General features: G+C 34.5%; 1 protein-coding gene and 1 long non-coding RNA gene across 9 annotated transcripts in view; one reads left to right on the forward strand and one right to left on the reverse strand.

The window, feature by feature from the left end:
• LOC145976584 (uncharacterized) overlaps positions 1–11,259 on the forward strand; it is a 106,990-nt gene extending 95,731 nt beyond the window's left edge. The window contains exon 3 of one of the 4 annotated variants that reach the window (XR_014440277.1): positions 9,415–11,259. This is a non-coding gene — a long non-coding RNA (uncharacterized LOC145976584). The remainder of the gene's footprint in view (positions 1–9,414) is intronic. The other 3 variants (XR_014440276.1, XR_014440279.1, XR_014440274.1) reach the window with 3 other exon arrangements.
• LOC145976585 (uncharacterized) overlaps positions 1–12,490 on the reverse strand; it is a 72,963-nt gene extending 60,473 nt beyond the window's left edge. For 2 of the 5 annotated variants that reach the window (XR_014440280.1, XM_083107789.1), the window contains exons 1-2: positions 11,798–12,489; positions 11,396–11,482 (exon numbers count right to left, since the gene is read on the reverse strand). Coding sequence is in view for 4 of the 5 variants with exons in the window: in XM_083107789.1 (XP_082963915.1) it covers positions 11,412–11,482; positions 11,798–11,969 (243 nt within the window). In the remaining variant the exon portion in view is untranslated. Of the gene's footprint in view, positions 1–9,256; positions 9,781–11,194; positions 11,483–11,797 lie in introns of those variants that run through there. The other 3 variants (XM_083107791.1, XM_083107790.1, XM_083107788.1) reach the window with 3 other exon arrangements.
• Positions 12,491–13,260: the final 770 nt, after the last annotated feature.

The following is a 13,260-nucleotide window of genomic DNA, read 5'->3' on the forward strand; positions in this document are numbered from 1 at the left end:
ACAAAAGCTCGAGTGCGGATCGAGAGGCCACACGTGGCGCAACATCGTTCAAGTGACCTTCTTCTTCTTCGTTTTCCTCACGGAGGTCGTTCGTGACGATCTAATTCCTTTGAAAACGAGGAACGAGTGAACGTTTGTCTTTCACGGTATCCGCAGTCATGGACGTAATTTTTCTTCGTAAACCGAAAAGTGTGGATAATTTTGTGTACGTGGAATTTTTAGATATATAATTTTAAAAAATTGAAACTTTATATGTTTACGTATAATATTGAATTTTATTTCTCGAGATGATTTTTTAGAATAAACCTAGCGTTTCATGTTCGATTTTATACATTTTTTATCGCACGTACACTTGTACTTTGAACTAAACGACAAAGTGCAAAACTGCGGGAACATAATTTTACGATCTGACGGATAAAGATTATTTCTCTTTCATCATTCACTGGATCGATATTTAATTACTGATATCCGATCTCTTTTTCTGTCTCTCTGTCTCTCTTTTTGGATTAATTCTGTACGCGAGTATAGCGTTCGCGGTAGATTCAATTAAAGTTCGTTAGACCACTAATCGATTTTGCCGGAGAAGTCGTTGCTCGCGCGATTCGAGAGAGCCACATTTAACGAAATTCGTAACGAAATATCTGTAATCGATGCAATTAGGACTTTAGACTGTAATTCGGCGCAGTCGACCTCGTTACAGACAAAAGACACGTTTTCGCTTATACAACACATGGATAAATCGTTGGCGATGAATGTCATCGCTAAATCAGAAATATCCGATACTGGACATTGCATACAGACGTTTTTGGATGGCTGTCATCTTCAATTACGAATCGGCAACTAGGATTGTCTATAATAAGTAGAAATACAGTTTAAAGTCTTCTTTTGCAATTGATCTTGAATGTGATTTTTAAAAATCACATTCAACAAAATTTTCGGAAATTTATTTGCTGAGATATTCCGTATTGATAAATAAATAGTTGTAAAAAAGACTGGTATATGAAATATCTAATCTTTGTTTTTAATTTAAAAAAACACACCTAAAAAGACTCGGAAATTTTCGGAAATTTATTTATTGAGATATTCCGTATTAATAAATAAATAGGTGTAAAAAAGACTGGTATTTGGAATATCTAATCTTTGTTTTTTAATTTAAAAACACATCTAAAAAGACTCGGAAATTTTCGGAAATTTATTTATTGAGATATTCCGTATTGATAAATAAATAGTTGTAAAAAAGACTGGTATTTGGAATATCTAATCTTTGTTTTTTAATTTAAAAAACACCTAAAGACTCAATTTATGAAAGATTGAAGATTTCGCGAACGAAGAAACATTTCGCGAGACAACTGTAATAAGAATATTTACGCATCAACATACGCTCGTGGCTTCTAAGGCGGATTCAACACACTCATCATCGTCATTAGCAACAATCAATCATTATCATCATCATTATCGTGATCGCCGTCATCGCGTGGAGGCGACCTGGACCGATTCGCACGCCATCCACGCGCGGGGAAATACCGAACGCGACGCGATCTTCTCATCCTCGCTGGCCGCAAATTACTTCTCAAACAGCCTCCTTCTGGATCCCCACCCCTACGTTCGCTTGCATCTCGCCTTTTTCGTCTTCTTCATTTTCAACGCATCCGGCTATTTGCGTTCCGTATCTCTCGCACATCCTGGATTCGCATCCTTCGATTCCGCGGACCGTTTCGCGCATTCCGCTTTATTTTATTATGCGGGAACGGAAATTACGAGATCGTCCTTTTTAAGAATTTTATTCTGATTAAATCGAAGCGATTATTTACAACAAGATCAAATAAGTCTAGATAATATCAGGCTACTGCAATCGTGACCAAATGAACAAGTATTAATCCGTTAGAAAGATCGTTTTAGCGATTTACGTCCGGTGACATCATTCGATGTATGTACGCGATAATATGAACAAATATTAATGTGATTTCTGATTGAGAGATATTTAAACTAAAAGTAAAACACGACTTGAATTTTTGATTTTCAAATTCAGGACTTGATATTTATGGGGAAGTTAAAGAGATCATTAATACGGAAGAATCATTACATAGGTAGCAAACAATAAAAAGTTGCAACGCGAAAAATGGAGAACGCAGGATGCCGGAAGAGGAATAGGGAACGGGAAGAGATGAGGGAGAAAGAAAGAGAGGATAATTGGCGGGAGACGATTATATCTATGAACGACTACAAGCGCGCGATTACGTCAGACGTTGCTTAATATCTTTATGCGAACCGGTACTCGGCGAAGAGGTCTCGCGATTGCACCAGGTGTAGACACGAACTGGCGAACGAGAGTCGTGCCCGTCGTCTTCTCCTCGCCCCCTTCTCGAGAATCTGCGCACGTTTTCTCCGGATGAGTGAGAGAGATCGGCTAAAGGTTCGGCTTCTGCCTCGCGGTGCGCTCCGTGTATTCGTTCTCGGGACATTTATGCGAGAGAGGCGAGATGAATGCATCTCGTCGCGTAGGTGCCGTACGGATTTTATCCTTAAGCGACGTTACGTAAGATCAGCGTGATTAGATGCAATCCGAGGAGATCGACAAAAACGAAAAGCAGGTGCTAATTATTTTCATAACGTGAAATTTTTTTGCCATTATAGAAGGTACCTATTAGTGAAAAATACTTCTTTCAATATCTAAAGTGCACATGTAGATTTTTGAAAATTCACGCATTTTATTAAACGCATTTAATAATTCTAGTGTAGTAGCAGAATTATTGTGTGTGTGTGTGAATAGATCGATATTTATAAATCAATTTTCTTCAACAAAAGTTTAATGTAATCCCGCATTTACCATTTAGTTTATTGATTTTCAATGCGTTATATAAATTCTGTAAATTTATAATGAAATTTTATTAAAGTAAAATCCATCTCAATTTTCCATCCGTGCGAATCTTTGATTGTTTATAATTGAAAGACGTCACGTTTAAATCGACATCATAAGCGAGTCAAGAAATTTAAATTGACGAAATGTTTGACGGGACTCTGATGTAATCATTATCAACGTGGAGAATATATCTGACGATAAGGAGAAAGGATGCGGTGGGAGATAAAATCCGCGGCGGGATCGAGAGAGGAAGCAAAGTTTCTTTGGCTGACCCGGCGGAACGAGTTCGTTCACGCGTTCAATTGCACAAGTCCTCGCGCTTTCCTCGTGACATAATATTATTTAACCCAGAATAATACCGCTTCTTGCGTAACGTGGCCGCCGCGTGTTGGTATTTCGCGAGATTGGTGTGTATACGTGTGCGTTTGAAACCATCCCCTTCCCCCTGTCCCCTCCGCGTTCCCCCGCGATTCTTTTATTATATAAACCGACACACCACGCCTCGAGGAAGGGGCCCCTTCGGCGTCTCGCCAAAGGGGGAACTCGCCTCCCTTTCAGATATCAGGAAGTGTCGGGCGAGAGACAGCGATACGCCGCGAGAAAACTCGCGGTTTCTTTCGCTCTAGACTCGATCGGATCGGCTTGGATCTAATTATAGAAATCGATTTATGTAACCGCGGGACAGGATTGAATTCTGCATATTTTGCCGCGTTCGGAAAGGGATCGATACGGTCGGATAAAATATCCGCCCGTAAAATATTAGCGTTTTCACAATTGAAGAAAATATCTCCTCCCCTATTTTTCTCATTATTATAGATTCTCATAGTGAAGGGAAAGATTTTCTGTAAATTGGTGCAAATATCTCTATTTTAATTAATTATAACTTTAATGCAATTGTTTTACATGATTAATTCAGATATTAGAGTCTGAAAAAATTGAAAAAGTTGAAGAAAACCAGATACATAAGATTCAATAACATTAATAGATGAAAGATTCTATGTCTGACATACATTATACATACACTTAAACCTTAGAAAGTGCGCGAAATAAAAATATTTCGTAATGGCAATATTGTGGCAGTAAATAACAGAATATAATAAGCAAGATGCAAAACGCTTGTTAAGTATACTCAAGATAATACCAGCGAGATCATATAGGTGCTTTTCACGTGAAAAGCAATACGTTGTAATCTTCATTCCGCTTCGGGATAAAGATTACGTCAAACGTGTCTGCGTGTTGTAGAAATGTTTGACGATAGAAGCGCAAATAACTCGATAATACGGGAACAATCCTGGCAAAGGGTAATTCCTGCCACGCGCTAATTTCGATAAAAAGGGTCGCGTTCTAAAAAATGACGGCCCGAAGCGAGAGTTACGTTCAGACGCTTGAGACGTCAAGTTGTCTATCCCACTGTGTTCCCGAAGTAATTCCTGATATTAACGCGTTTATTCGCGTACACGACCGAACAACCGGCGTGACTTTGTAATGGTCGGCCGTATTGAGTTCTTTTAACACAGCCGGCAACAGGCTTGTCTGTATATTGCGCACAAAAGGATCCTGGATCCTTCCTTAGAACCCCCACGGCTGACACGCTCACCCTGCGATCTCTCAATAAGCTAACTAAAAATCATCATGATTATAGCTTTCATATTATTATTTACTCGAAATTAATGAAACTATATCTTTAATGTCTTGTTTAAAATTTATTTTACATTTTTTCTGTTCTATTTCGAGAGTATGAATATTATAATTCAACAATACATAATTATGAGGATGATTAGAATAATAACGATTATTATATAACAAAATGCATTTTCTGTTCTATTTCGAGAGTATGAATATTATAATTCAACGATACATAATTATGAGGATGATTAGAATAATAACGATTATTATATAACAAAATGCAAGAATGATACATTTTATTTTAAACATTGTATGTTCTTGCAATTGTAATTCATATTAAAGAAAAGGCCATTGAAATTTCCTTAATAAGATGCTTAAAATCAATAAAAATATTATAATGCTATTGACATAATTATTATTTAAGAGTCATATAACGGGTAAAGATACTCGGTCTATACTGTAGATAATCCCGGAAGGATTGCGTTAGGTTGTCGTGCTATCGCGTAACACTAGTCAAAAAATGAAGAAGAAAAATGAAGACTGAGAGCAAAGATGCTTCGGGATAAAGATTACGTCAAACGTGTCTGCGTGTTGTAGAAATGTTTGACGATAGAAGTGCAAATAACTTGATAATACGGGAACAATCCTGGCAAAGGGTGTGCCACGCACTAATTTCGATAAAAAGGGTCGCGTTCTAAAAAATGACGGCCCGAAGCGAGTTACGTTCAGACGCTCGAGACGTCAAGTTGTCTATCCCACTGTGTTCCCGAAGTAATTCCTGATATTAACGCATTTATTCGCGTAAAATAGCTAAAAAAATAGCTAAAAAATGAATAAAAATCCCTGCATTTGATTCGGTTTCTATAGATTCGTTATTAAAAAGGTTTCTCTAACAGTTTATAATATCGGTAATAATTTCCGGTCTCTAGCCATCTAGTTATAAAGTCAACCAGAGATTCCCTGCATCATTCTTACATTATAAAATCTTAATACTAGGACAGCCAAGAATGTCTTGCTCATAGAATGTTATTCATCTCGCTTCATCATATTTATGAGTACACATCAAAGGATATTCATGAGTTGATTAAAAATTGTTAATATTTGTCAATAAATAAAAAAAAGTACGAGACGAAATAAAAGAATATTTAAAAAAATAATAAAAACAAAAAAAAACATACAAAATCTCGTAAAAAGAAATGTATTAAACAATTTAAACAATAGTTATGCATTAAAATTTACAGTTCTAACTTATTGAAATACTGTTTTTTAACGAAACTCTTCCATCGACAATCATCAGTCATATCATATGATATTTATTTCTCATTAACATTAGCTCTCTTTGGATTGTTGTGCGACCGGTGTGTGACCTTACGAAGATAAAAGACGGATTTTACGCGGAGGACCGAGCGTATCCCACAAGACATTAGTATTCCAGCGGGCGTGCATGCCTGGTTGTACGGTGCTAATACTGGCGAGGATACGTGCACGCGTGAGCAGCGTGCGTAAAGCTGTGCGTGCATCGCTAACACGATGCGTGACTCGCCGCGTGTGATTCGGCCCTAAAGGTCGGCGTGGCGATACGAAACGCACGTTTCACGTTACCGCGAACACCTCACGAATTTTCACGAAACTATAAAAGGTCTCTGAATAGAATTTTAAAGGCATAATAAATTGTTTAAATAAACATAAATAGTATAATTATAAGATTAAAAAGGAAAGCACGGTTTAAAATTGTTACTTTATTTATAAAAAAAACTCAGTTTAACTTTGCTTTATTTGTTAAATAATATCGTGTCGAATAAATGCTCATATAATTAATATAAATACGCGAATTATACTTTTCTCCTTAGATGAATTAAAGGAATCTTAGTCAAAATTTCTTAGGAATGTAATTTATTTCGTGGTAAATTATATGTGAAATAAAATAGCTCGATACATGAAACAATACGCTTGCACATCTCGCTCATATAATTAATATTAAATACGCGAATTATACTTTTCTCCTTAGATGAATTATAAAAGAATCTTAGTCAAAATTCCTTAGGAATGTAATTTATTTCGTGGTAAATTATGTGAAATAAAATAGTGCGATACATGAAACAGTACGCTTGCACATCTCGCTCCTTTCATCCCTCGATGATCGATATGGCTAGGACTAGAAGAGATATTTATTCATTAGTCACGCGTAATAACGCGGTGCATCATGATGCTTGCGTCAGAATATGTCGTCGCGACCTTAAGAATCTAGTTTATTTCGTAATAAATTCCTCGCAAGCCGAGTCGAGCGAGCAAGCGAAGATGTACATATGTATGAACGGCGCAATGTGATTTGTGCCTCCTGCCGGTCCTAAAGGTCGAAGTGGAGGTGAGATGCAACGGTGCACGCTTCTTGTGCAACGGTCTTTTCTCAATTTACAGATTTCTGCGAGGATTTCTGCGCCACGAGACGCCCGCGGCGATCCTGCCGTGCAAACAGGTTGTAATACCTATTTTGTCGGAGGGCAAAGATCGTACGACAGAGATAGGATATGGGTGACTTCCTTAATTTAGAGTCGCGCTAATATCGGCTTCCGAACTGCCAAATTTATCGCGTAACATACGGTTCGGGACCGATAAGGAGATCGTGACACGTTAGATGATATATTTACAGACACGTCATTATCGATAATCCAATATAAATACGAATGGAAGCTCTTCAATCGATAGGATTTCCGCATTGGAGAACATTTCTCGCAACTGATATCTATACCACGTAAGTGGAAATTCCGTGACTTGGAAATATAATCGCTTAAAAAATTTAATACAGAGATTATGTTCATAAACTCTGTGTAACATATCTTGAATCAAATAAAAATTTAAATGAATTTTAATTCTATAGAAATATAAAAAATTTAATACAGAGATTATATTTATCATAAACTCTGTGTAACGTATCTTGAATCAAATTAAAATTGAGACAAATTTTAATTCTATAGAAATAAAATGAAAAATTTCTCTTTAAGATATCTCAATTTTGAATAAAAAATTAATCTCTCTTTTTTTGTGATTTTCCAGTGATTTCCTAGTAATTTATAAATTCACAGAATAGAAATTCCTTTTAATTTGCTCATTTTCCGTAGGTAGGAAAATGAGAGTATTCTTGTAATCAAGTTGATTACATGCGAACCTTCTAAAGAAGGAGGAAGCAATTTACCGAGTTGATATTTGTATTAAATAAAGCTAAAACTCGAATAGAATCCTAAGCATGCATAAATTATCGCGTTAATTTCAAACATGTCACATCTTTTATTTATATTTTAATATTGCATATTTTTATTATCAAAATCAAAGAGATGTTTTGTCAAGTAAAATTATTCTTGCTAATGTAATTTTTTTTTCATCTCGTGGTATATCGAAAAAAGTCAAATTACTGTCTCGAAAACAATTTTGACGTATCTAATGTGTACCGTTACAGGTTAAATTGACTGCTATGAAGTTTAGCTGCGACAATTTGAATAGATAGAATTTAATTATCTGAGATGTGTTACATCTCGAAATAATCCGATCGATACGTATAGACAGTGTGTTATTCTGGAATCTCTCTCTCGGTACGAGTAATTTAATACTAAATATCACGTTTGGCATATGAAGGAATCAAATCATTGCTCTAATTTCAGTGAACTCGTCATAGAGATGCATGAAAGATATCTTTGGCCAGAAATTTAAACCGTATAAGAAAATTATTATCAGGGATAAAACAACGCGCTGTCCGATCGCGAATACTTGGATCGATTCAAAATGAAAGATGAAACAAAAGAAATAATAGCGTTTCTCGAATCAAAGCTGAGAATAAAAATTACCTTTAAATACCTTTAATATACTTTAATAAATAAAATACCTTTTTTTTCAACTGCGTATACAATATTGCAAAATAATATTTACAATATGACAAATGATAAAAAAAAGAGTTGCGAAAAAATATGTATATATTTAAGGCGTTTAAAATAATTTCGTTAAGATGACGTTTGCTCACTTTAAAGAGGGTCTTTAAACGAATGGTCTTGCAATTACATTGACGCAATCCCGAGGAGCGCACATTCCGGGGTTCGCTTTCTCTCATCTTTCGAACGATCGACTGGAACGTAGGATTTATCAAACGGGAACGCAACAAAGGATCTTAATCCTTTCTTGCGACTGGTCTTCTCTCCGTTTTTCCTTCTTTCTTCCGTTTTTTTTTTCAGCTCGCACGTCATTTCAGGTGCACGACATCGCGCGATGCATGTCTTTCTCCGGATTGTATGTGCACGCGTTATATAATATTGCATTAACAATGAAATTCCCGGTTTTCACAGTCTGGTAAAGTGCGGCGAATCGCCGAAACACATACAGATATGCAACGTGCTCGTTTTTGCGGTCGTATCACATTCAAAAAAAGAAAAAAAGAATAAAAACGCGTCGCAAAACCGCATTTCCGGTCAGTCATATGTTTTACATTTTGGTTTAAAAAAAAAAATAAAAAGGAACAGATATTTCCGAATAATATCAAACAATTAATTTTGAATAATCGACGTGTCTCAACTTATTTTCACAAATGCAAATGAAATAATATGTGACACGTAAAACATTTCAGTCTTAATGTGATGCATATTTCAAATTTTTAGAATTTTTTTACTTCTCTTAAATTTTCATAAAATAAATTCTGATATTTTTAGTTATTGTTAAGTATCTTATAGATATTTAATATCTTTTGTAGAATCTTGAGTCATTTTTTTGATATATCTGAGATTTGATTCTATTCCTTAGAATCATTCTATTTTTTGCAACTTTTATTATAAAAGAGAGCTACACATCTATGTTTAAAACTTCATCAATCTAGAATAAATATTCCTTACGCAAAAAAAGATCCTTTAAATTTTACTTCTAATAATCTCTCGTTTGTTCTGTTAAAGGTGGATCGGGAACATCGCGAAACACGGGCCTGATTGTTGTTTCATTGCGATCGGAGTACAGGCAGCACACGTAATGGACACGCCAAACGTATACCGGATGGGGATTGCCCCATGTTCCAAGTATTACAAGAGCGATCTTCTGCGTGCCGAGACTGTCGATGCGGCAAAGAGACCGTACATGGGACGTCCCACGTGAACCCTGCGTTTCTCGTTCGCCCAAGGTGTGGCGCCAAAGAATCCGGAGAACGACCTTAGACGCGACCTCGCCTAGGATCGACAAAAGCACATGCACCCATAGTTTAGGTTTAGGTATAGAAAAGTGAGCGCAGTCTGTTAAGAACCATCTACATTCCAGTTGTCATCTTCCTGCGATCGATATAATCGTATAGCGTTACACTATTGTAATATTGTAATTTGTTTTTCTTTAAATATCTTTTCATGTGTAAACGTCACATATTTTAATTATCTTCCTTTATAAATAACAATATGCATAGAGTCAGTTACTTCATCAACAATAATAACAATGATATAAAATGTAACATTATTAGTAATGTATCGACCTGTCAATAACCCACTTTTGTCTCTCTTATTCAAATTTTATTTCGTATAAAACACGTTTAATAATAGTATTACTCTTTAGATCCTTCAGAGCAATATATATCTATTTTTTTATACATATATCAAAACTGTAAAAATAATTGTGTGTTATCTAGAGATTAATCTGGAAGTTTTAAGAACAAACACCAATTGCGATTTAAATAATTCTTTATAAATGTAATTTTTGATGAATTAAACCGACTCCGAGCATATGATTATAATATGACTGATTAGCGAGTGCGAATACTCGCTTTTTGCCACAGGACACGTTTCAGTCGCGTAGGCGATCGGCTCGTACAGAGTGTGGGTAGACGAGTTTACATCGCTCCGCATAACAGAGCCGGTGTGTCCTATAAGTGTATCGTCGAACGTAACAGGAAGTAACGCGGTGCGAATATTAACGAGCGTGCGCGGGCGCGCACAACGAAAGCGTTTACGGCTCGTTCTTCGCGCTGCCTTCGCGTTTTGCAACACGTGCACATGCACGCGCGCGCACGCTGCGCTCTTGATGTTTTCGCACCGCGTTAGCCTTTCATGAAACGGACGCAAACAATATACGTAATGTCTCGTCTCGCATTCCTGTAGCTTAGAAGCTTTAAAGATGAAGATAAATATGTCGTGAGAAAAATTATGTGCATTTAAAAAAATATTCTATAATAAAATATATCTTTCTTCTATCCTTTTATCTTTTTTTTCTTTAATTTTTTTTTTTTTCAAAGAAAATACTGTCATAGGATATTGATAGATATGAAAATCGTGGTTTGTAATTAGTAAAAAAAATATCTACAAAAACGTTTAAAGTCCACACGTTCATGTTAGATTTTGTAGAATACAATATAAATTTTAATTATATTTTTTTAAATATATATTTAATTCAATTTTTATTCTGTCCCTTTCTCATTCTTTCTCTTCTTTACCAATTATTATTAACCTGTGTCATCATGTAATACAAAATAATCATTGAAATATTAATAAAAAATATTACTGTATATATTAATGTATATATTCTAAGAAGGACCATTTTGCAATTTGAAATAAAAATTCTGCATGTTTTTACAGGAATAAGAGCTGCCTATCTTATAGTCTGTATTATCCAAAATTTGGGTAGGAAAGGCAATATTTTAAAGTAGGTTTGAAATAATATGGAGTTTACAATCTACAGTATAAATGCACAAAGAAGAAATAATTTTATAAAGAATCTTAATAAACCATATAATATTATTTTTACAACTTTTCAATAAACATGGTATCTGAATTTATCTAAAGTAAACAGCATTCCCCCACTTATATGTATATAAAATATAATATAAGGTATATGAAAAAGCATATATAAATACGCATTACATTCACAATCATTATAAAATACTGTGGATTTTATACTTGCTCAAGTGATTTATTGCTCAGCTCCGCTTGAATTTATTTTGAAAAGGTGGTAAATCCAAAATTCTAGCCGTGCCAAGAAGTACTAACACTGGAAGAATTATTTTTATATATAAATATTGTTGATAAATGAAATTTATCAATATTTAACATTAAAATTTATCAAAATTTATTAATATTTGATTAAATTTTTTTCAATACAAGCTGTTTTGAGTAAAAAAATAATAGTATATAATAATTATGTAATGCAATAAGACTATTCTTCTTAGCTAAACTGGCTGCACTAGTTCAGAGTTTTATCTTTTTCTTTCCAATGTGAAGTAAAAAGGATAAACTCTGAACTGGTGCAGCCAGTTCAGCTGAAAGAGACAAATCCAATATTATACTTGCTTATATGGAAACATACCAGAGGCAATCGAATACATTGCTACTTTCCCCATTTGATTCTGATGCTGTTTGGAATGATGACAGACGTATAAACCAGCGGCGACAAGACCACCGCCGCTCAATAGTCTACATTCGAGACAATCGCGATTTCTGTTGCTAACGATACTGTTTACTGTATGTATATTTGACATATCGAGCGATTTTAAACAGGAAAGTTTATACGAGTTATATCTTATGAATGTTTGCAGAAACGTGATATCTCCTTCGTTTTTAAGAAAATGCCTTGCTCCAACTTGAATTTAGCATGTGAATTTATAGTTTTGAGCTAGCACTGCCGCAAAAGAGCGTGACACTTTAGAGAGGTTAGGAGAGAAATTGTCGGCAAGTCACGGAATGTCATCTTAACCATGTATAGATATACTGTCAACTATATTTTATTCAATCATCCACATTATGCAATTAATAGCGAAAAATTGCATTTAAATTTACAAATTTGACAAAATCATTAGATTTAAAGAGCGAATCTTTTTCCTATTTCTACAACTATTCTTCGGTGTTTTGTATTGTGCGCATGCGCATTGGATAGAAATCAGTCCGACCAATCAGAATCTAGCGCAATGATACGCTCTCTGTGGACATCTGACAAGTTCTGTTATCAACTACGAAGCTAGATCTATGAATATTTTCAGTGGGTAACATGTGTATAATTTCTAGTTGTGTTCCGTGTTATGTGTTGATAATAGTGAGTGCTGTAACGCACACAAAACGCTTATATAAATAAATTTATTAAATTTCTTATATAAATAAATTGTGTGGTCTCTCTCTACCTCTTCATTATTAATATTATCTGTATTATATATTAATCGCACATTGTCAACCATTGCCACCGCCGCCGCTATTTATTGCAATAATAATAATGGCAAACATCTTTTAAATATTAAATTTGTCAAATATTTGATCACCGTCACCACCACAAGTGATGATTTTTATCACACCGACTCATCATTGAAAAAATGAAATATAAATATTCTAGTTATCTATTATTTATTTCTAAATATTAAATATTATAAATTTAATAGTTACACATATATTTTTTAAAATTTAATTGTAAAAGAATCTTTAATATATTCCAAAAGAAACAAAGAAGTTTTTATATAATTTATACTTGTTTGACGAACAAGTACAGCTATTAAATCTATAATATTATTTTAATTCGTTTCAACTTTAATTTTATTTTCTCTTTCTCTTGATTTATATAAATATAATGTAATTACCTGCAAATGTACTCATTTTTGTGTGCTTATGTTGGTGCAGAAACAACATTACGAGTACTATATTTACAGATATAACATCTGTATAATAAAGAAAGCACCAAAAGTACAATGGTGGAAAAAAGATAATATTGTAGGCCAGCGTAAGTATCAACCAATTATTCCATCGCTCCGTTTCATTAGATTTGCAATTTTCTTTTATAATATTATA

This window comes from Camponotus vicinus, unplaced genomic scaffold, assembly GCF_025532165.1.
Source record: "Camponotus vicinus isolate PSW18456_S1 unplaced genomic scaffold, iyCamVici1.0 SCAF_9, whole genome shotgun sequence".
In the NCBI taxonomy this organism is placed as follows: Eukaryota; Metazoa; Arthropoda; class Insecta; order Hymenoptera; family Formicidae; genus Camponotus; species Camponotus vicinus.